A 25,066-nucleotide genomic window follows, 5' to 3' on the forward strand; every position below is an offset into this window, starting at 1 on the left:
GTTTCGGGTCGGGACCCTTCATCAGGACCTGATGAGTCCCTTCATTAAGTCCTGATGAAGGGTCCTGACCCAAAACGTCGACTCTCCTGTTCCTCTGCTGCTGCCTGGCCTGCTGTGTTCCTCCAGCTCCACACTATGTTGACTACATCATTCTACAAACGTCAATTGAAGGAAGTCTAGTTTATTCCATTTGCTACTGATATAGAAGAATGGTAGCACAAGCGTAAGGTAAGTTATTCTGCTTGGGTTCAGAATGTTCTTCAAACAGGACAGTGGCAAACTGTAGATATAAGATGTTCCTCTGCCACAGCCACTTCCACATGCAGTCCTTCTACTGAGAGGCACTGCAACCATTGAAAGGAAATGAGGTGGTTACTGTGCAGTGATACAGGGGAACAGTGTTTACACAGCACATCACACGTTCAAGTATTCTACAGTGTAACAAAGCCCTGAATACAAGCTGCCTGTGTCTGAGTTTGCTATACTTTATAGAGTTCTTATTCGGTGAATAGTTTCACACAAACAACAGGATGCAGTGTCTTCAGGAAAACCTTAGCTCAGGATTACATTACAGAACGTGTATTTGGAAAGGCAAGGACTAATTAGGGAAAGTCAACATGGCTTTGGACGTGGGAAATCGTGTCTCACAAACTTGATTGAGTTTTTTTTTGAAGAAGTAACAAAGAGGATTGATGAGGGCAGAGAGGTGGACATGTTCTATATAGTAAGGCATTCGACATGGTTCCAAATGGTAGACTGGTTAGCAAGGTTAGATCACACGGAATACAGGGAGAACTAGCCATTTGGATACAGAACTGGCTCAAAGGCAGAATACAGAGGGTGGTGGTAGAGGGTTGCTTTTCAGACTGGAGGCCTGTGACCAGCGGTATGCCACAAGGATCGGTGCTGGGTCCACTGCTTTTCGTCATTTATATAAATGATTTGGATGTGAACATAGGAGTTGGTAAATTTGCAGATGACACCAAAATTGGAGGTGTCGTGGACAGCGAAGAAGGTTACGTCAATGTACAACAGGATCTTGATCAGATGGGCCAGTGGACCGAGGAGTGGCAGATGGAGTTTAATTTAGATAAATGGGAGGTGCTGCACTTTGTAAAGACAAATCAGGGCAGGACTTATACATTTAAAGGTAAGGTCCTGGGGAGTGTTGCTGAACAAAGAGACCTTGGAGTGCAGGTTCATTGTTCCTTTAAAGTGGAGTCATAGGTAGATAGGATAGTGAAGGAAGTGTTTGACAGGCTTGCTTTTATTTGTCAGTGCATTGAGTATAGGAGTTGGGAGGTCATGTTGAGGCTGTGCAGGAATTGGTTAGGTCACTATTGGAATATTGTGTGCAATTCTGGTCTCCCTGCTAATAAGATGGATGTTGTGAAACTTGAAAGGGTTCAGAAAAGATTTACAAGGATGTTTCCAGGGTTGGAAGGTTTGAGCTATAGGGAGACGCTGAATAGACTGGGGCTATTTTCCCTGGAGTGTCGGAGGCTGAGGGGTAAAGTTTAAGGTGAGAGGGTAAAGATTTAAAAGGGACCTAAGGGGTAACTTTTTCACGCAGAGGATGGTGCTTGTTTGGAATGAACTGCCAGAGGAAGTGATAAAGGCTGGTACAATTACCACATTTAAAAGGCATCTGGATGGGTAAATGGATAGGAAGGGTTTAGAGGGATATGGGCCAAATGCTGGCAAATGGGACTAGATTAATTTAGGATATTTGGTCGGCATGGATGAATTGGTCCGAGGGGTCTGTTATCATGCTGTATATCTCTATGACTCTATTTTTCTGGTGCTAACATGTCCTGTCCATAATTTACTTAGTGCACAGTCAGTGTTAGTGCAATGAGCTAGTCCCTTTATCCATCTTTCCCTGGTACCTTTGCAAGCACGATGGTGCTGCCTTTCAGATGCTAATATTGCAGGACACTACCTCTCTTCACTCCAGTGATCCACAAGGTGTTTGTTCAACTTTCCAAATGCCTTCCCAACATTGACATCTGACAGAGCTAGAACCTCCTTCAACTCAGCACTGGCTAAACCAGGCTTTGCTTTTCTGATGAAGGGTCTAGGCCCGAAACGTCAGCCTTTCTGCTCCTATGATGCTGCTTGGCCTGCTGTGTTCATCCAGCTCTACACCTTGTTGTCTCTTTGCTTTCTGCCTGCTACTTGCATACACGTAGCGTATGAGTAGAGTGCCTCAAGCCTCTCCTTTCCCACTTGCCTTGTCCTCAGCTGTCTACCCAGGTTACACTAACGGCACTGATATCATGTAATTTTTTGAGATTCACTGCTTCAAAAGTCACCCAGCTAGGTGGCAACAAAAGCCTTTGATACGCGGCTTACATGCTCCACCTAGTGGCCCAATTAAGAATTGATTAGCAAAATAAACCTGTTTGGCTGAATGAATCAGCAGTGCCTGTGGAAAAGATATTTAGTGTTACAATTTGCCTTGGTGGCAAATAGTGTAGTAGTACCTACTACACTAGAGCTTCCCAAAGTAGGGGTTGGGAGATCAAACGGGTCACAGGTTGAAACTTGGGGTCATGCGCTCCAAGGCAGATGCCCTCCTCCTTCTCTCCTTGGTGGTCTTCTCAACGAATGCCCCATCCTCCAACACCCACTAATTCTTCAGGCCTCACAATGGGGTAACATCAGGGAAAAAGTTTTGCAAAGCACTATTATACATTGTCTGAGGTACTTTTGACACGTTAGACTAGAATCAGCCACCCCCACTATTTGATTTTGATTTTGATTTTATTGTCACGTGTACTCAAGTACAAAATTACAGGAGTACAGTGAAAAGTGTAGAATGTCGCCACATAAGGCACCATCTTAGGTACAAGTCCCTAGGTACAGAATCTTAAGAACAAGGTAGAAAAAAAGAACAAAGTTAAATGTTAAACATTGCCGTAACTACAGTAAAGCATAGAAACATACAAAATAAGGTTAGAAGTTACACATTGCAGACCTTCTTAGGTTTAAGCAGAAAATAAAGAAATAAAGCTCAAATAAAGTTCAAACATTCCAATCTTTCTTAAGTACACTATTTGTTATGTTTGGATAGTGTCGATATAATTAAGAGTATCCTTCTAAAAAATGATAGCATGAGAGACGTGTCATGTTTTATTACTTCCCCACTTTCATTAGGAAAGAAAGAAGTTGCATTTATGTAGTGGCTATCACGTCCACATGACAGTTGTTTAGACATGGAGCACAGCAATTAATTTGTTAATCACAAGATCCTACACATAGCAAACAATATAAATGACCACATAATCCTGATTTTGGTGGTGGTCATAAATGAAGGATGAAACTTGGGTAGATACATGACACTCAGCCTTGTTCAGTGAACAGTTTTCATCTATAGGTGAATTACTCCTTCTAGTGGTCCAGTTGATTGTTATTGATTACACAATTGATTAAATATACTGATTAAATAACGTAAACACAGCAAATCTGAATTACCCTCAAGAGGAAAAGGTACAAGACAATATTTAACTGACATTCACACCAACCTGTCAAAGTTCTGCTGGTAAATCCAATGTCTGGTATGGGACTGAACCACACAAGTAGAAAGATCCCAAATCAGATCAGTGTTTGGGACCTTTGGCTGGAATAGTACTCGAGACGAGGTTGATAGAAGCAATTGCTCCTCATCTATGTTTTTAATCTGCCATTCCTTATCCTAAAACTATTACCTCTCATTCTAGAGTGCCCCACATCCCACCTACATCTACTCTGTCAAACCCCTTTGGCAACTTATTTGCTTCAATTAGATTTCCTCTCACTCCTCTAAACACTCCGGGTATAGACCTAAACTGTTCAATCTCTCCTTATAAGACAAGCCTTTCATCTCTGGAATTAATCCAATGCACGTTCTTTGAACTGCCTTCAAAGCAATTACATCCTTCCTCAAGTAAGGGGACCAAAACTGTAAGCAGTACTGCAAGTACAGTCTCTCTAATGCCTTGCACATTTGTGACTACAATTCTCCATTTTTAATTCCATTTCTTTAGCAATAAATGCTAAAATTCCATATACCTTCCTTATACCTGCTGTAACCACATACTAGTTTTCTGCAATTCATTCATAAGGAGTCATGGAGTCCTACAGCACGGAGACAGGCCCTTCAGCCCAAACTGATCCATGCTGATTAAAATGTCCATCCACATTAACCCCATTTCCCTGCACTTGGCCCATATCCTTCTAAACCTTTCCTATCCATGTTCTCATCCAAATGCCTTTTAAATGTTGTTAATGTACCCGGCTCAACCACTTCTGCTGGCAGCTCATTCCACATGCATACCACCCTCTGTGTAAAAATGTTGCTCCTCAAGTTCCCATGTATTCTTTCCCCGTTTACCTTAAATTGATGCCCTCTAACCCTTGATTCCCCAACCCTGGGAAAAAGACTGAATGCATTCACCCTATCCATGCCTCTCATGATTTTATACACTTCTGTAAGATTCCCCTCTCCTACGCTCTAAAGAAAAAGTCCTAGCTTGTCCAACCTCTCCCTATAACTCCGACGCTTGAGTCCTGGCACCATCCTTGTAAATTTCTTCTTCACTCTTTCCAGTTTAATAACATCCGGAGGGGATTAGAGAACTAGGGAATGGGGAGGAATTGAAAACAAAGGTGAGAATTTTAAAATGACAACATTGCTTGACTAGGAGTTAATGCCTCAAGGTGAATAAGGACATCTGAGGGAAGAAATGGAGGGGTGAAGGCTGCAGGAGAAATTCACTCAAAGCCAGATACTTACTTTTGCACTGTTTAAAAGCACAGTGAGAAGCCTGTAGGAGTCCAGCTTCCTCTGTGCAAGCACCAGCTTTCTCTCCTCCCAAGCAGTGGCCTCTTTCTGCTCTTTCTCTTTCTCCAGTTTTATTTTTGATTGTTTACGCAGGCGACGTTTGTCCTCCTGCTCTTTCTGCCTGTGCTCCCTCCTCCTCAGCTTCTCTTTCCGTTTCCTCTCCCTTTCCCGCTCTTCTTCCCTTCGTTTCCTGAAGAAAACCATTCCGAAAGTCAACGTCAACTTATACAGAACCATTCGGGGCACTGAGTTTGTTTTAGGCTCATTTAATATTAGGGGTATAATTCACCAATAAAGACAGTTGTGTTCACATTCCCTTTTGAACACAACTTTACACATGAAGCAACATAGTATCGTATGTGATCAAAGGAAGTACATTAGACCGGAGAATATAGAAACACAGAAAATAGGATGAGAAGACCATTTAGCCCTTCTTTCAACTCAATAACCTGTTCCCACTTCTCCCCATATCCTTTGATCCCTTTAGTCACAAGTGCTTTTTCTAACTCCTTCGTGCAACCATACAATGTTCTGGCCTTGACTGCTTTGTGCGATAGAGAATTCCACAGGCGCATTATTCAACACTCACCAAATACTGCCCATGAAAAATAATTTAACAGAATTAAGCAACCCAGGAAATTCAGCGCTTTCTCTTTTAAACATACAAGTAGAAATGCTGGATCAGAAGTCATCATGTATTATAGTTATAATGAGAGTTTTAATATCAGAATGTTATGCAGAACCTTGATGGGCTTCTTTTTCCATGGAAAGACTCTCTTTCCCATATATGTGAGTGAAAGAATTTGAAGGATTGCAAAATTATACCCATCCCTCATTCCTTCAACATTCTTACAGCTGACCTCTTTGACCCAGCTTTTGGTCATCCTTTTTCCATATCCTTCTTCATTTTCTTCCTTCATCCATTTTCAACAGATTGCATCTTTAGAAAATGCTTCAGAACATTGTTCTAAGTTAAAGGCACTCTACAGACACAAGTTATAAGTATTAGATTTTTTACAGAATGGAAAGAGGCCCTTCAGCCCATTGTGTCCTCATTATCAAGTATCTATCTATTCTTAATCCATTTCCCAGCACTTGGCCCATAGCCTTGTATGCTATGACATTTCAAGTGCTCATCTAAACAGTTCTTAAATGTCTTGAGAACTCTCACCCCTTCTACCCTTTTAGTTCCACATACTCACCACCCTCTTGGTGAAAAACATTTTCTCCAAATCCTCTCTAAACCTCCTGCCCCTTAACTAACCTTGTACTGTAGTAGGATATGTGAGTACCATGTGATCTTATTTTGCACTACAACTTAATGATGTGTAGCTTGTAGAACAATGACTGTTTTTACTGATTCTCAGCTGAAGTCTTCAGACTGGAAAGGGGACAATTTTAAGCCTAACCTGTCACTCAGGAAATGGCCAGCACTGGGTGCAATGCTGGTTTTACACTCTAGTAAGATTAGTTCTTTCTTAAAAGCTAACAGGTAGCAAGGTAAAAACTAGCAGTTTATTTGATTCACGTCCAGTGCATTAAAAGTTTTCATGTCCAGTAAAAATTATGCTTCGGGTGGTTCAGTAAACTTGCAACTAAAATATATATTAATGACTAGACTTCTATACATGGGCAGTTAGTTTCATGTGGACATTTGCAAAGGTGTTATGCTGTACATTTGCAGTATAAGACATATGTTATCTGTATTACAGTTACCCTTTTTTAAAAAATCTTGCATTTGTACAGTTCCCTTCACATCCTCAAGATAGTTGGTTTGGAAGGTAACGTGGGAATTAATTTGCACACAGCAAGATCACACACGCAGCAAATGGATACATGACCAATTAACCTATTTTACTGCTGAAGAATGAAGGATGAAATTTGGAATACCCCTCAGTACTTTTTGATCATTTATTGGATATTTCTCTTTCCTTCTTTGCTTTCCCCAAATATACTACCTCACACTTCTCTGAATAGAATTCCTTTCCCGACTCTATTACCTACTTGATCAGTCCATTGATATCTTCCTGCAGCCTAAAGCCCTCTTCCTCACTGTCAACCACCCTACCTAGTTTAATCATATCCCGTTACACACAAGTCCAAATCATTTCAATATACTACAGAAAGTAAGGGGTCTAGTTCTGTGCTGAGTGGAAATAGCCTCCTCAGTTACAAAAACACCTATCAACCACTACCCTTTGCTCCATGAACTAATACTGGATTCAATTTGCCACCTCCATTTTGATCCTATGGTCTTGTACTTTCTTGACCCATCGATCAAGCCAAATCTGATTCTGCACTCATCCAACATTCACACAAGCAGCTATAAGCAAGAACCAGTGGAACAGCACTCAGAAACAAAATACAAACTCACCCAGTTTCTCTTCCTCTTTCTCAAGCATAAACATGCACATCCCACTCTGACTCTGAAGGGGCTACATCAATACAGTTTCTCTTCCTCTTTCTCAAGCATAAACATGCACATCCCACTCTGACTCTGAAGGGGCTACATCAGTACAGACCTGCATATAACTTAAAGGTCACTAATCAACATGCTTATTAACTTAGCAACTGGGGTTTGACCCCATCGTTAAATCTATTTATTTTGAAATTCCTGAGCTAAGTTCTACTTATCCATCAATCGGGGACAAATTCTCCAGGTAATTCCCAACCAAGTATGACAACAATGTTCCAAACATAGATAGGAGCACCAAGTTAAACTGAATTCCTTGGCTGTTTACTTTTAGCAAGCTTCATGGAGATATTCAGTTTCTAAGTAAGTCTGTGTGCACTATGTTTTACAATGTCTTTTGTTTCCCTACCCCAGCCACTGTACAGATCATGCTACTGCTATCCTTTAATAGAGCAGATTGCAAATGGGGTCAATTACTGTCTAGTTTTGCGAAAGTGAGAAGGCATTAGAGTCAGGGTGTCGATATCCACTGCCGGATAACCATTTAGTCCCAGCCCCACAACTAGTAACCATCACAAGGGAGTACACAAAGCAGAGCACCACACACAAAACTATACTATGGATTTCTACCACTGATTTTGTTGATTGAATATCTAGTTTTGTATTTATTCCGATGCAGGCTCTTTACTGACTTGGAGACCCTGTGTTTTCTCACTCGACATGACCTCAATCACAAAGTGCATTCGGATTTACCGCTCAGCCTCCTTGGCTTGTTCCTCTTCCTTGTCCCTCCGCTTTTGTTCCTCTCGCTGCTTCTCCAACTCTTGCAGCTTCAACCTCTCCAGGTTACGCTTTTCAATTGCCGAGTCACTAAGGTGCTTGGTTGTGTCAAAGGTCACCTGGAAGAGAAAGTACGAGACCGGTCCCTGTACGAGTTACTGCACCTTAAAACAAGCATACATTAGGAGTAAAGATACTGTTCATCAGAAGGTGGCACGAATAAATCAGCCGACCAGCAGGGAATTAAATAGATTATATTCCTCGATATCCAATGTACAGAAAGTTGCAAACAGAACTAATTAATGACATTGAAGGAAACTTGGTACAATCTATAGGGAAGCAGATTAGAATTTATTCCTTTCCTAAGGCCAAATAGGTCTTTTCTTCCCTATTACATAATCAGCCTCCACTGAAACATGCCACTTTGAAGTAATAATTCATATTGACAACAAAAAGACTTGCATTTGTGTTGCGTTTTTTTTTGCCAAAGCATTTTATGGCTAATGAAGCACTTCCGAAATGTACTTACTGCTCTCATTAGTCACTAGTCCTTGGAATTCTCTTCCACAGAGAAAGATGCAAGTTAGGTCATTGAATATATTGGTTGAGTTAGATTTTTCATCATCAAGGATTATGGGGGGAAGGCAAGATGGTGCACTTAAGGTCACAATCAGTGCAGCCATGATTTCATGGAATAAAAATGTGAAATACTGCAGATGCTGCACAAAAACAGAAAGTAGTAAAAAAACTCAGCAGGTCTGTGGGGAGAAGCAGACTTAACATTTTGAATCCAATGACTCTTCTTCGGAATCTTATTAAATGCTGGAGCAGGTCTAAGGGCAGAATGCTATAAGCATTCTATAAGCATGCTATAGGGGAGGCGATGGCCTAGTGGCATTATTGCTGGACTGTTAATCCAGAGACCCAGACAATGTTCTGGGGACCTGGGTCCGAATCCCACCACGGCAGATGATGCAATTTGAATTCAATAAATATCTGGAATTAAGAATCTAATGATGACCACTAATCCATTGTCAATTGTCGGGAAAAACCCATCTGGTTCAATAATGTCCTTGAGGGAAGGAAACTACCATCCTCAACTGGTCTGGCCTCCATGTGACTTCAGACCCACAGCAACGTGGTTGACTCTTAACTGCCCTCTGGGAAATTAGGGATGGGCAATAAATGCTGCCTAGCCAGTGACACCCTCATTCCATGAATGAATCAAGTTAAAAAAAAACATTTCCTATGATCTTATGTCATGTAGAAAATAAGAAAGCCAATTTGCATATAGCAAGTTTCCACAAACAGCAACATGATACTGCCCAGATAATTGGCTTTATTTTGTGATGCAGGCTGAGGGATAATTATTGGTCAGGACACTGAGGTTATCTTCCTGCTCTTCTTTAAAATCATAGCTATGGTTGACCAATGATCATTTAATCAAGGTCAGAACACTGAAGGACAATGTATCCATATGTAACAAATGCAAGGATTGTAACTCCATACCTTTATGTTACATGCCACTGCCTTTCCATCATCCCCTTTGTGCATCAATTTCATTCCCCGCAAGGACTCCATTGCCTTCACGAAGCCTGCATAATCCTGGTATTGGATGTAAGCTTCAAAGGTTGGTAGGCCACCGAGGCTGAAGGTATTGAACTTCTTCCCTGTCATTTCCTCTCGATAGGGATCCAACATGGGAATGTCAACATTTCGGATCTTTCCAAATCTGCCAAAGACCTTTTGAAGGATCTCTTCCATTGGCTTTTCCCTATTGAGCTGCTTTGAAGAGAGCCACTTGCAAGGCAGCCCTTCCATGTGAATAGTATCAGGTCTCTCACCAGGCAAAGCCTCATTCATGCAGTCAGTAGTCTTAAAAAAGGATTCCCAGTCACCTGGGCTTGGAAAGTTAGCTTGAGTTACAGCTGCCAACACTTTGGCCGTCTCATTGATACCATTCACCTTAATGGTCTTGTTGTTAAACTTTTCCCAGACAGTTTGAACTTGATTCTTATTTTCAACTTCCGCCTCAAAGCGAACAAAGTCCATTGTGCTCCGTGAGACTTTGAGCGATGTAATCTGATCCGGGTAAGCCATTTTCTTCAGGGTCTCCATCACTTCCCAGTTGGAAATGAGTCTTGAGGATAACTTAGACTTGGGAAATATCACACTGATTGTCAGCCTTGCAATTGGCTTCAAATACAGACACTGTGGTGCAAAGAGTTCCACAGCATCAGAAGTATCAAACAATCTGGTGGCTGCCATAGCAAAATTAAGCCCTGGAGAAAAAGAGAAAAATAATAATTAGAAATTAGAATATTATTTAGAAAATTTCTTACAATTAACATTACCATCGCTGCCTAGATGAGCATTAGTGCTTAGCAGTGGCATGGTCTATGGAATATTATTTATTGTCACTGACAGTTACATATGCTATATGCATTTACATGGGTGGAGGAGTGGGATAGACACCAATCTTCCTGTGCAGTTTGTCCTCAAACCTAGTTCACTCAAAATTGAATCTAGCCTCCACAGTTCAATGGTTATAAGGGTCTCCTTGGAAAGAGTTTGCGAAGTTTCAGCAGGATCTCCCAAGTTGCAACCTACACCAGCTAGAAGAACAAGGATAGCAAGTGCATGGGATATCCACCACCTGAAAGCTTCTCTCCAAGCCACACACCATGCTGACTTGGAAATACACTGCTGGTCCTTTAGTACCCATACAGTCATACAGCATGGAAACAGACCTTTCAATCCAACTCGATACATGCCGACCACTTTCCCAAACTAAACTTGTCCCACTTGCCCGCATTTGGCCAATATCCCTCCAAATTGTTCCTATTCAAGTACTTATCCCAAATGTCTTTTAAACATTATAACTGTACCTGCATCCAACACTTCCTCTGGAAGTTTATTCTACACATGAACCACTCTCTATGTAAAAAAAGTTGTCCCGCACATCCTTTTTAAATCTTTCTCCTCCCACCTAAAAATATGCCCCATAATTTTAAACTCGCCCACCCTAGGGAAAAAAAATCTTTGCTATCCACTTATCTTTGCCCCTTGTGATTTTATAAACCTTTATAAGGTCGCCACTTAACCTCCCATTCTCCAGTGAAAAAAAGGCCCAGCCTTTTGAGCCTATTTTTATAACTTAAACCCTCCATTCCCAGTAACATCCTGGTAAATTTTTTCCGAATCCTCTCCAATTTAATAATATCCTTCCTACAGCAGGGCAGACAGAACTGCACACAGTACTCCAGAAGAGGCCTCTCCAACATCCTGTACAACCTCAATATGATGTCCAAATCTTTATACTCAAAAACCTGAGCAATGAAGACAAGCATGCTAAATGCCTTCTAACCACCCTGTCTACCTGCGATGCAAATTTCAAAGAATTATGTACCTGAACCCTAGGTCTCTCTGTTCTACAACACCACCCAGGCCCCTACTATTAATTGTATAAGTCCTGCCCCCTTGTTTGTTTTACCAAAATGTAGTACATCACATTAATCCAAATTGAACTCCATTTGCCACTCCTCTGCCCTTTGACCCAACTGTTCAAGATCTCTTTGTAATCTTAGATAACCTTTTTCACCGTCCACAATTTTGGTGTCATCCAGAAACTAACCATGTTCCCTACATTTTCATCCAAATTGTTTATATAAATGGCAAACAGAAGTGGACCCATCACTGATCCCGATGGAACACTGCTGGTCACAGACTTCCAGTCAAAAAAACAACCCTCTACCACCCTCTATGTCCTACTTGTATCCAATTGGCAAGCTCACCCTGAATCCCACGTGATCTAACTTTACTAATTAGGATACCATGTGAAACCCTGTCAAAGGTTTACTAAAGTCCACATAAACAAGGTTTACCACTCTGCCATCATCAATAGAACATAGGCCAAAGAACTGTACAGCACAGGAACGGGCCCGTTGGCCCACAATGTTGTGTCGAACATGACGCCAAATTAAACAAATCCCTTCAGCCTGCCCTTGGTCCTTATCCCTCTATTGTTTGCACATTCATGTGCTTATCTAAAAGTCTCTTAAATGCCCACATTGTATTGCTTCCACCACTACTGGCAGCGCCTTCCACACTCCTACCACTCTCTGTGTAAAAAACTTGCCCCTCATATCTCCTCTGAACTTTCCCCCTCTCACCTTAAATGCGTGCCCCCTTGTTTTAGACATTTCAATTCTGGGAAAAAGATTCTGACCGAAAACCCTATTTATGTATTTCATAATTTTATAGACTTCTCCCCTCAGCTTCCGCTGCTGCAGAGAAAATAATGTGTTTTACTAGCCTCTCCTTATAGCTCTTACCCTCTAAATCAGCCAGCATCCTGGTAAACCTCTTCTGTACCCTCTCCAAAGTTTCCACATCCTTCCTGTAATGTGGCAATCAGAATTGAACACAATACTCTAAGTGTGGCCGAACCAAAGTCTTATAAAGCTGCAACATGACATCCTCACTCGTGTATTCAATTCCCCGACCAATGTTATATGCCTTCTTTACCACCCTATTTACTTGTGTGGCCACTTTCAGGGAGCTATGGTCTTGAACCCCAAGATTCCTCTGTACATCAGTGCTGTTCAGGGTCCTGCCATTAAGTGTATACATTTCCTTAATGTTTGATCATCCAAAGTGTAGCACATCACATTTACGTGGATTAAACTCCATCTGCCATTCCTCTGCCGATTTCTGCAATTGATCTATATTCTGCTGTGTCCTTTGACAACCTTCTACACTATCCACAACTCCGCTGATCTTTGCATTGTCTGCAAACTTACTGACCCACCCTTCTACATTTTCATCCAAGTCATTTATATATATTACAAACAGTCATTTATATATATTACAAACAGCAGAGGTCCCAGTACAGATTCTTGCAGAACACCACCAGTCAAGGACATCCAGGCTGAAAAACACCCTTCCACCACTACCCTCTGCCTTTCATGGGCAAGTCAATTCTGAATCCATGCGGCCAAGTCACCGTGGATCCCATGCATCTTAATCTTATGGATGAGCCTACAATATGAGGGACCTTGTTGAAAGCCTTACTAAAAAGATTGGCCTTGACCAAGATCTTTATATCCTCATTAGTCACTGAGTGGTCCCATAGGACTAGAGAGTGGCTAATGTTATTCCTCTGTTCAAGAAGGGAAATAGGGATAATCTAGGAAACTATAGACTAAAATCCATGTAGACAACATCCACTACTCTACCCTCATTGATCGCCTTTGTCACCTCCTCGAAAAATTCAATCAGGTTAGTAAGACATGACCTGCCCTCCATGCTGCTTATCCCTAATTAGGCCTTGCTTTTTCAAATGCGCGTAAATCCTGTCCCCAAGAATTCTCTCCAATAGGTTCCCAACCACTGATGTGAGATTCACGTCTATAGTTTCCTAGATTATCCCTATTTCCCTTCTTGAACAGAGGAATAACATTAGCCACTCTCTAGTCCTATGGGACCACTCAGTGGCTAATGAGGATACAAAGATCTTGGTCAAGGCCAATCTTTTTGGTTACTTCCTCAAAAACCTCAATCAATTTATGAGACACGATTTCCCTCACACAAAGCCATGCTGACTGTCCTTATTCAGTCCTTGCCTCTCCAACTGCATATAAATCCTATGTTTCAAAATTACCTCCAACAACTTACCCATAAGGCTCACGGGCCTATAGTTTCTAGGCTTTGCTTACAGCCCTTCTTAACTAAAGGCATAACATTAGCCACCATCCAGTCCTAACCTATGGTTATTGATAATACAAATATTTCTGCTAGGGACCCCACAATTTCCTCCCTAACTTCCCACAACATCCTAGGATACACCTGATTTGGTACCAGAAATTTATCCACCTTTATGTTTTCTACGACCTCCAACATTTCCTCTTTTGTGATGTGAACTGCTTTCAAAACATCAATATTTATTTCACTGAGTTCTCTAACCTCCATTTCTTTCTCCACAGTAAAAACTGATGCGAAATATTCTTTAGTATCTCTCCCATCACCGGAGGTTCAAGACATAGATGGCTGTGTTGATCTTTTAAGGGCCTTATTCTCTCTCTAGTTGCTGTTTTGGTCTTAATGTACTTGTAGAACTTCTCTGGATTATCCTTAACCTTATCTGCCAAGGCTATCTCATATCTCCTCTTTGGCTTCCTGATTTCCCTCTTAAGAATGGCCCTACACTGTTTATACTCTTCAAGCGATTCAGTTGATCCCAGTTGTCTATATCTAATATATGACTCTTTCTTGACTGGATCCTCAATGTCTTTATTCATCCATTGTTCCCCAACATTACCCTTCACTCTAACAGGAACATAATGCCTCTGAGCTCTCACTTTTGAAGCCTCCCACTTGTCAATTGTCCTTTAACCTGCGAAGAATCTACTCCAATCAACTTTTGAAAGTTCTTGTTTGTTTTTCCTTCTTCATTCACGGGATGAGGGCATCGCTGGCTAGGCAGCATTTATTGCCCATCTCTAATTGCCCAGAGGGCAGTTCAGAGTCAACCACATTGCTGTGGGCCTGGAGTCACATGTAGGCCAGACCAGGTAAAGATAACAGTTTCCTTCCCTAAAGGACATTACACGCACCTTGTTGCATACCATTAAGATTTGCCTTTCTCCAATTAAGAACTTCAACTTTTATGGAAGGCTTATCCTTTTCCATAACTATTTTAAAACTAATAGTTTCATGATCGCTAGTCCCAAAGTGTTCCCCTATCAACACTTCAGTCACTTATCCTGCCTTATTTCCCAAGAGAAGGTCAAGTTTTGCTCCTTCTCTAGTAGGTACATTTACATATTGATAAAGAAAATTTGCTTGAACACATTGAATAAATTCCTCACCATGCAAGCCTCTAATACTATGGCAGTCCCTGTCAATGTTTGGAAAATTAAAACTGTCTACTGTTACAGCCCTATTATTCTTACCTATATCTGAGATCTCTCTACATATTTACTCCTCAGTTACCATCTGACTATTGGGGGGGCCTATAGTACAATCCTTTTCTTGTTTCTAATTTCTACCCATTTGTTTCACTGGGTGATCCCTCAGAAATATCCTCTCTAATTATAGTAGTAATGTTTTCCTTAATCAAAAATGCCACTCCTCCTCTCTTGCCTCCCTTTCTATCCCTCCTAAAGTATCTAAAACCCAGAACACTGAGCTGTCAGTCCTGTCCTTCCCTCAGCCAAGTTTCTGTAATAGCTATGACATTCCACCTGGGTCAAAATCCTGGAAAGCCCTCCCTAACAGCACTGTGGGTGTACCTACAGTACTTGGACTGCAACAGTTCATGAGGGCAAAAACAGAAGTTGCTGGAAGCTCAGCAGGTCTGGCAGCATCTGTGAAGAAAAATCAGAGTTAACGTTTCAGGTCCGGTGACCCTTCCTCAGAACTGATGGTAGCTGGGAAAATGTCAGTTTATATGCTGAAAAAAGGGAAGGGGATGGGGTTGGGAGTAAACAATAGGATAGATCCCAAAGAGAGAGAAGAGCAGTTGGACAGACAAAGGAGTTGATAATGATCCAGCTGGGAGGATGAATAGTTGTTAATGGGGACTGTTAGTGACTAACAATAGGTAGTGTGTAATGGCAGGCTATGTGATAGCAAGGCCTGGTGTGTGGGGTAGGGGGCAGGACATGGGAGAATTTAGGCCCTAAAATTAGTGAACTCAATATTGAGTCCGGAGGGCTGCAGGGTCCCCAAGCCGAAAATGAGGTGTTGTTCTTCCAGTTTGCATTGAGCTTCGCTGGGACACTGCAGCAAGCCTGAGACAGAGATGTTGGCCAGGGAACAGGGTGGTGTATTAAAGTGGCAGGAAACAGGTAGCCCAAAGTTAATTTTTTTCTTCACAGATGCTGCCAGACCTGCTGAGTTTTTCCAACAACTTCTGTTTTTGTTCCTGATTTACAGCATCTGCAGTTCTTTCGGTTTTTAGTTCATGAAGGCAGCTGACCAACACCTTCCTGAGGACAACGAGGGAGGGCAATATATTCCAGTTTGCTAATGATATCCGCATTTCCAGAATGATATCTTACCCCCCTGGTAAAGAGTAAGAGCTCGCAGTGTAATCCCCCCATCAACTGATAAGTTCATCCTTCTGCCAAAGGAGGAAGAAGTAAAATAATCATCAAGCTAGCGCAGCAGAAGATGCTGTTCTAGAACCGAGTGTTGCCTTTCGATTAAACCTGATTCTGTCAGAGCTTGAGGTTGACTCCGATTGGCAGAAGAGTTACACCACTCGCCAGCACAAACACAATTGACGTTGCTGAACATAAATTTGCCTCAGAGAACATGAACAAAAAGGCAGTAAACAAAGGTCATAGAATAACAGATGATTAATTGACTTCAGTGGTGAAGGGGAGGAAATATGAAAGCAGTGTTCCAATTGCAGTACCATGCTACCAGTGTCCAGAATGGTGTCTGAGAATAAAATCCTTCTAGTAATCACTTCACGTTCACAATCAGTGTTTTGCCTTCTTTCTGTTTGACTTTCTGGCACAGACACAATGGACCAAATGGCTTCCATCTGCGATGTGTCATTCTATGACTGTAAAATGAACATTGTCACTGCATTTCCTCATTCCCAAGTAAACAGTACAATCCAAAGCATCAGATTGCAAGAGATATACATTGAAGCAATCCTTCAGGAACATGTTCAACTCGTGGAGACCTCTTGAATTGTCAAACCTATAAGTCAACACTAAAGCTGAAAACTGCTTCTCTTTTTCAGGTGTTAAAGAATGAATAACATTGTGATCTGGACTGCAACATGATAGAGCTGTGCACAGTCCAGGACGTGGCAGAGATTTCAATCTGCAAGCAAATTGGAGACTTCATTTAAATGCAAAATAAGCTTTTATTTCAAAGGGAATGTCGTATTAAAGTCAAAAAATCTTGCTAAAGCAATACAAGGCATGAGCCAGATCACAGCTGGAACATAAACAGAAGTTACTGGAAAAGCTCAGGAGGTCTAGCAGCACCTGTGAAGAAAAAAAATCAGAGTTAACGTTTCAGGTCCGGTGACCCTTCCTCAGAACTGGAACACACAGCGGGAACACTATGGCCAAAAGAGGAGCTGCTAGAGAAGTTTCAGAAGAGTCTGTTCAGAAGAAGGGTCACTGGACTCGAAATGTTGACTCTGCTTCCTCACCACAGATGCTACCAGACCTGTTCAGTTTCTCCAGCTATTTATATTTTAGTCTCAGATCTTCACCATCCGAAGTTCTTTGTTGTATTTTAGCTTAGAACACTGTGAACAGTTTTGATCCCCCAGTCTAATGAAAATGTACTGGCATTGGAAACAGTCCAAAGATGGTTCACTAGGTTGATCCCGGGTATGGAGGGTTTTTTTTAAGAGGAGAGTTTGTTTACGGTGGGCTTGTACTCATTGGATTTTGAAAGAATGACAGGTGACCTTACTGAAACATGTGAGATTCATAGAGGACTTGGCAGAATAATGCCACATATCCAAAGTCTAGGACCAGAATGCATAATTTTGAACTAAGCGGTCACCCATTTTCAATAAAGACGAGGAGGACTTTTTCTCTCAGAGGCTAGTGAATTTGTGGAACTCTTTACTGCAGAGGGCTGTTTAGGCTGGTTCATTAAGTATATTCAAGGCTGAGATAGACAGACTTTTAATTAAGAGAAACAAGGATTATGCAGAAAAGTATTATCAGAGCAGCCATGATCCCCCTCAATAGCAAAGCAAACTCGATAGGCTGAATGGCCTACTTCGGCTCCTACATCGTATGTTCTTCCAACAATGTGTGCTAAAACTGGGAATCTAAATAAAATGAGAATGCTGGAAGCATGCAGCGGTCTCAGAAAGGCAAAAGTAAATAGCTAAGTGTGAATTTTGAGTTTGGACCGTTCAATAGAATGCACTCGAAGTTTACAACTGCTACAAATAGTTTCCAGGACCCTTGAACCATACACTGCTCTGCGATCCATACAGCTGACACATTCGGTGACTGGCCATTTGAGAAAGTCACTGATCCTTTCCTCACTACTGAGGAAGTGTTTAGCTTTCAGCTGACATCAACACAGCTGATGCTTGAAACTCAAGTGTCAGAGAAATCCCAGTTAATAACCGCCAGCTCATCACTGCATGGTGTCTTCTGCTAAACAGCTGTACCATCTGTTTTTCTGGGACTCTTACATTAGATTCAAGGCATCTAATCTTCTCTCAACTTGATCTCAGTTGTAACAATGTGACACTGTTTCTTTTAAAAGAATCAGCCACATAAATAAATCTAATGAGGAATTCAGCAGAAAGAATGCTTAGAATGTGGAACCTGCATATGGTGGTTGGAGCAAATAGATCAGAAACACTTAAGGGGAAGAGATAAACCTGGGAGAGAGAAAGGAAGAGAAGGATATGGTGATTGGGTTAGAATGAAGAGGATGGAAAGAGGTTCATTTGAAACATTAAAATGTTGGGCTGAATGGCCTATTTCACTTGCGGAAACTCTAAGTAATTCTACATAAAAGGGCCTAGGTTTCTATCTGCAATACAATGCATCTGCAAAATGCACCACCAACTGAACAACTGAGCACTTATTGTGAATACAGATAACATTATTATTTCTGCAATTTCTCCTGTTGCCAGGAGTCCCCAGGTGTGAATCCTAAGCTCTGTTGACTTAGTGGATCTCAGTCAGTGCAGCCATTGAGTCTCTGTCATTGTCTTATAGGCTAAGAGAACAAAGAAATAACAACCAAGACTGTAAATAATCATTGCCCAGAATCTCCCTCTTATAAGGCATAAGCAGATCAAGCTCAAGGGGCAAAATGGCCTCCTCCAGCTCTTATTTTATATGTTGCTCACAGTATCTTTTTCATAAAATCCCTACAGTGCAGAAAGAGGCCATTCAGCCCACAGAGTCTGCACCGACCTCCAAAGAGCATCCAACAATCGCAGTCCATCCCCATCCCTGTCACCCTGCATTTCCCATGGCTAATCAACCTAGCCTACACATCCCTGGACAGTACGGGGAAATATAACATGGCCTACCCATCTAACCTGCATTTCTTCGGACTGTGGGAGAAAGTTGGAGAACTGAGCAGAAGCCCGTGAAGAGACAGGGAGAACACATAGATTCCACACAGTCAATCACCAAGGCTGGAATCGAACCGAGGACCCTAGCACTCCGAGGCTGCAGTACTAACCCCTGAACTGCCGCAGCACCCATTTTTTCAGTGCAGGTTTGACAGGTTGAATGGACTGTCCTCGGCACTATGCTCCTATAAGTCAGGGTGGTAAGTGGGCTGGAGGGGAAATGCAGGCGCTGGTGTTCCCACGTATCTGTTGCAATGTCCTTCTAGATGTTAGTGGTTGTGGGCTTGAAAGGTGCTGTCTAAAGGAGCCGTGGTGAATCTGCAGTGCATTTTGTACACACATTGCTGCTGAGCATCTGCCCCTGACCCAACTGCAATTATACCAGAGGCAGGTTGCTTTGATGGCCCACACCATCAATGGATTATTTCAGACCCTGAAGTGGGCAATTAATGCCCACTTGAAGGCCACATTCTGCCACTGCTGGGATTGAAGAGATGGCAAGAGAGTTTCAAGTTCTCAGCCTATCAGATTTACCTGTGTGGGCTGGTGGTAAACAGGTCAGTCCCTCAGTGCGGGCTTCAGTGGGTCTCCACCATGGTGCTAAGACCCCACGATATCTCAAACTCCAACCTTTTTGCCCCTTGCTTGCGATCTTGGCAACCAGCAAGACACCTAAACATTGCCCAAATCCTGATCCAACACCACACACCTTTGTTCTGAGGTTCCAGCCACTGGTTGGAGTGCAGGTTCATAGTTACTTAAAAGTGGAGTCAGGATAGTGAAGAAGGCATTTGGTATTCTTGCCTTTATTCGTCAGTGCATTGAGTATAGGAGTTGCGGTCATGTTGCGGCTGTACAGGACATTGGTTAGGCCACTTTTGGAATACAGCATGAAATTCTGGTCTCCCTGCTATTAGAAGGATGTTGTGAAACTTGAAAGGATTCAGAAAAGATTTACGAGGATGTTCCAGGGTTGTAGGGCTTGTGCCACAGGAAGAAGCTGAATAGGCCGGGGCTATTTTCCCTGGAGTGTCAGACACTGAGGGGTGACCTTATAGAGGTTTATAAAATCATGCGGGACATGGATAGGGTGAATAGCCAAATGCTTTTCCCTGGGGCGGGGGAGTCCAAACTAGAGGGCATAGGTTTAAGGTGAGAGGGGGAAGATTTAAAAGGGACCTAAGGGGCAACTTTTTCACATAGAGGGTGGTAAATGTATGGAATGAGCTGCCAGCAGAAGTGGTGGAGACTGGTACAATTACAACTTTTAAAAAGCATCTAGATGGGTACATGAATATGAAGGGTTTACAGGGATACGGGCCAAATGCTGACAAATGGGACTAGATTAATTGAGGATATCTGGTTGGCATGGACGAGTTGGAATGAAGGGTCTGTTTCCGTGCTGTACAGCTCTATGACTCTATGATTGGCCAATAGCACTTTAAGGCAGGTATTCCTTATCAAGAAGCATGGAAATTTTAGATATTTCCTCGGTTGTGATATATTATGAACGTTTAGGTGTCTTGCTGAGTGCCAAGATAGCAGGCTAGGGCAAAGAGGTTGGAGGGCTGGGGTTTGATATTTATGTGTTGAGATATGTTATTACACACCTCTGGAGCAGGTGGGACTTGAACCCGGATCTCCTTGGATGGGAATTCCACCTGAATTGTCCTAATTGCCAATTGGTCACTAATTGGCTGTAGGTAGCTAATGCCCCTCTCAGAAGACTACCTCACCCCCTCATCCCCCAATGACTTTCAGACAGATGGAGGCAGGGGATCAGTCACTTCATATAATTCAGCCCAATAGGTCCAACACTCAACTGCCCTGGAAATCTACCCAGTTGCTAAAAGAAGTGGATCACCACTGCATTCTCATGGGCAATAAGGGATAGGCAATAAATGCTGGCCTAACCAGTGAACAAATAAATATCCCTTTGTTCATTTTACATTATATCCATAAACAATCTCTTGTGATAAGACCATATTGCAACAATGTCAGAGAAGATTCAAAAGTGAGAGGATCATTGGAGCAGGGGCAAGTCAGAAAATCTAGTATTCCCAGTGCAGATATTACAATAAGTTACAAACATACTATCTCCTTTGAGGAAAAAACTTATCAAAATTACAGTGTGTACAACAGGATATGCAACAGGATGTTAGGCTCATTTGTAACACTTTTGACAATATGAAACAGATCCAAAAATTGTACAACAATACACTCAGGAATAATACACTTGAAAATATTTGGTACAATGTCCATTATCAATGCTTAAAAATATTTCATTGCAATGCAACTTCATTAAATTCCCTTAGATCAATGCATAACTGAGTCCTTCCATTAGCAAGCATGACATTGATAGTTCTGGTGATTTTTTAAAAAAAACTTTTGTTATTTTTTATTGGATGTCCCTTTTATTTTAATATCATTGGAATTTAAATCTGAAATGTTAGTCCAATTCAGGTCTCAATTGTAAGATAAAAGTAATGTACGCTCATTGTGCAATCTGTTTACAAAATATGTTACATGGTATATCATATTGTCTTTTTAAAAAAGCTATATTTCTATTTTCTTCTGGAGATTTCAGCTATTAAATATCCATTTCCACTGTACAAAATTAAATTGGTAATTGATATAAATAACTTGCTGTATTTTTTCTGAAATGGATAGCAAATGCATCAATAGCAGAAAAGAGTGAAACCATTTAGTCCATTGAATTGTGTCAATGCTATCTCCAACTCTTCCTAAACTCGTGAACAGTTGTATATTCTTCAACAGTTGTATAGCTATTGCAGCAACTGAAACTACCTCTGTAACGGTAACTTCAAAATCATTGTCCATAATGCTAATCTGTGGCAATAAATCAGGGCAGCAAAAAAGACTCCAAAATTCCACAATTACCTTGCATAGTTATAACCTAACCCCAATTTAGACAATAATAATGTAAAAATGGTAAAGTTGCCATAATCTAACCTGACCACAGGCTGCCCTTTCAGTACAGAGAGAGATGACTGGTGGTGGCTTAACCTGAGGGTCACCACACCTCAGTTCAGGAGACAGCTGGAGAAGGAGAGTCCTTCAATGGGAACCTCAGCAGGTGTGGGAACTAAACCCATGCTGTTGGCATCACAAACCAGCCAATCAGCCAACTGAGCTAACTGACCCCCAAATAATAATGAATTGGCATTAACTGAGGAATTATTTACAGATGTCACTATACCAGAAGCCACTCCAGGTAAATAGGATGGCAAAATATAGTAGTCTACAAAGAACTGCGGATAAGGACATGCACACAATTTGGATCAGCCACAGTTGACGAGTTTATTTTTTGTTTATTCCTTTCCCTGATTTTGGACATCTTATTGGCAATAGGAGCTGCAAATTCTCAACAACTTGGCTGAACTGGCCATAAATGGTGCATCTGGAGTTGGCAGGTACGCGGGGGTGGGGGTTGTCAGAGGCAATATTGCACTCGGTTCGTCAAGGATACACTCGAATTGGCTTCTAGGGAAGCAGTTGGGTGCAAGAAATCATTCCCCCCCCCCCCCCAACGTCCCCTGCCTAACCCAGGGGCAGGGGAGGCAACAGGAGGTACCATACTCCCACCGAGCTACATTACTGCCCAACACCGACTGGGTTCATCCACTCTGACTCGGCCATGGGGAGGGAATCCTTTCCGTCGAGATTGAAGCCAGTGTGCAGTTACAAGTGCCCACAGCAAACATCCACAGGCAGGATCAGTGAACGCACCATGTTGCCGTATTACAGAAACCTTTGTACGACTTGCCTGAGCTAGGAGCAAGGCCTGTCACTCATACTGAACTCCCCTCGTTCACTTTGCTGGGCATTATTCACGACGCACAACTTCCACTCAATGTTGTTTCACACAGCCTGGCATCTAGCGAGCTCCGGCCAAAGAAAAAAAATTACCGTTCTTCCTTCAAATAATGAAAATAAAATTGGTGTGAAAATAAAAGTCAGTGAGCGCCCAGCTCCGCTCAAACGCCACTGACTGTGCCAGCTAATATCTGAACTTCATTCTCGGCCGCTTCCGCCAGCATTCAGCGAACTTGTACCGCCCTCTTTGCAAAAAAAAACACAACCTTCCAGCTGATTCCCAACAAGCAGAGAGAGAGACAGAGCCAGGAAATCCCCAGCTGGTAGCACTGAGCAAGCGCAGCTTCTCCCTCTCCCTGGCTCTCTCCAGTGGAAACAGACGCTGTGAGGTTATAAGGACGTGTCTGTGCGTCTCTGCTCTCCTGGCAGCAGCATTGCCACAAGATGTGGGAATCAGAAAGCTTCCCGATCAGGCCCAGAGTCAGGCAGGGCTGCCCACTCCCTCCTGCCTTGTTTGTGTGTTGTAGTGAGCCCTTTTGCCGAGTCCATCAGGAAGGATGTGAGCCTGCTCGGATCCGCTGTCAGTGAGTAGGCTCATGAGCAGCTACGATCAGTTCGAGCCAAGGTAAATCGAGGCAAGAGTGAGGCCATGTTATTTGGGAACTGGGCCAATGGAGCCTTTAACCGCTTCACCGTCAGGGCAGGTTACCAGAAGGTGCTAGGAGTATGGTTTGCAGGGGCTGGGGTGTGAACAAAATCTTGGGAGGAGCGCACCACAAAGGTGAGGCGGAGACTGGTCTATTTGGAGCTCTGCTCCCACTCCATTGTGGGTAAAAACCTGGTTCATCAGGTGTGAGGCACTCTGTCTGTTGTACATGGCACAGGTTTGTTTCCTGCAAAGCACGCCAGGACAAACATTGACTGCGCCTGGAGGGCCATCAACTCTTTGAAGGATGCTCTTTGATCTGCACAAAACCTGTTGGTCTTCCAGTGTATGAAGAGTTGACCTTGACAGAGTCTTGCAGACTGGCGCATTCCGAGGTCCAGGACTTTGTGCTGAGGGATGCACTAAAACTTGGGGCAGCTGCTGCCGAGGTGCAATGGGGAAAGACCACTGTCTGAGGTCTCCCTGCTGAAGGTAAGTGGGGGTCCGTTCAGTTATCGGTCCTTCCTGATGCTTCACTGAGGATGGCATGTTGACTCATTGGATAGCACTGCTGTCTCACTTTGCCAAGGACTCAGGTTCAATTCCACCCTCGAGTGACAATTTGTGTGGAGTTTACATGTTCTCCTCATGCTTGCGTGGGTTTCCTCTGGGAGCTCCGGTTTCCTCCCACAGTCCAAAGATATGCAGGTTAGGTGGATTGGCCATGCTAAATTGGCTGAAGTGTTCATGGATGTGTAGACTGGATTAGCCACAGGAAATGTGGTATTACAGGAATGGGATGGGTTGGGTCTGCGTGGGCTGCTCTTCGAAGAGTCGGCATGGACTCAATGGACCAAATGGCCAGCTTCTACACTGTGGGGATTCTACGAAATATGTGTAAATGTAGTCTTCTACAAACAAGAAATGTCTTTGGCTTGTTTGTTGGATAGAGTCAAATTCCAATGTCTGTTTGTTTCTTCAATTCCTACTGTACAGAACTGAACTGCTTCAGTGACTATGTATGTATATCAGGATATTTTTTATGAATAAAGTACATACTTGAAATAAAAGGAACCTCCTGGGTCTATGTGGTTATTCTTCAGAAGATTTGTGCAGTTCTAATGGCCCGAATAACTCTATGACTTATTCAGCAACGATGCAATATTGCTCTGATTCATGAATATGCAAGTGATGGTGACTCTGCCTCAGTGATGCACTTTTGATTGGCCAATTGAATAGAATATGGTAATCAGAGTTTGTGTATCAGACGTTTTCAATGTAATAGATGGAAAAAGAACCTGGCTTCATGTATTTAATTTGTAAATATTTAATGTAAATTAAAGATCTGCCAACAGTACTAATGAAAAGAAATTGATGAATCAGAACAGTAACACTAACTGTGATGTATGTCTGTGCTATTGCCATGTGAATTTGAGCGATGTTTGTAGTAAGACTATACTCTTAGGGATCATTTCT

The 25,066-nt window shown here is 42.3% G+C and overlaps 1 protein-coding gene across 3 annotated transcripts in view; it reads right to left on the bottom strand.

Annotated features, from left to right (window-relative positions):
- LOC109929731 (A-kinase anchor protein 17B-like) overlaps positions 1-23,184 on the bottom strand; it is a 30,770-nt gene extending 7,586 nt beyond the window's left edge. For 2 of the 3 annotated variants that reach the window (XM_048605182.1, XM_048605180.1), the window contains exons 1-4: positions 22,895-23,184; positions 9,528-10,300; positions 7,992-8,137; positions 4,778-5,015 (exon numbers count right to left, since the gene is read on the bottom strand). In XM_048605182.1, the coding sequence (XP_048461139.1) occupies positions 4,778-5,015; positions 7,992-8,137; positions 9,528-10,286 (1,143 nt within the window). In that variant the 5' untranslated portion in view covers positions 10,287-10,300; positions 22,895-23,184. The remainder of the gene's footprint in view (positions 1-4,777; positions 5,016-7,991; positions 8,138-9,527; positions 10,301-22,894) is intronic. The other variant, XM_048605181.1, reaches the window with a different exon arrangement.
- Positions 23,185-25,066: the final 1,882 nt, after the last annotated feature.

Source organism: Rhincodon typus, chromosome 14, assembly GCF_021869965.1.
Source record: "Rhincodon typus isolate 14 chromosome 14, sRhiTyp1.1, whole genome shotgun sequence".
Taxonomy (NCBI): domain Eukaryota; kingdom Metazoa; phylum Chordata; class Chondrichthyes; order Orectolobiformes; family Rhincodontidae; genus Rhincodon; species Rhincodon typus.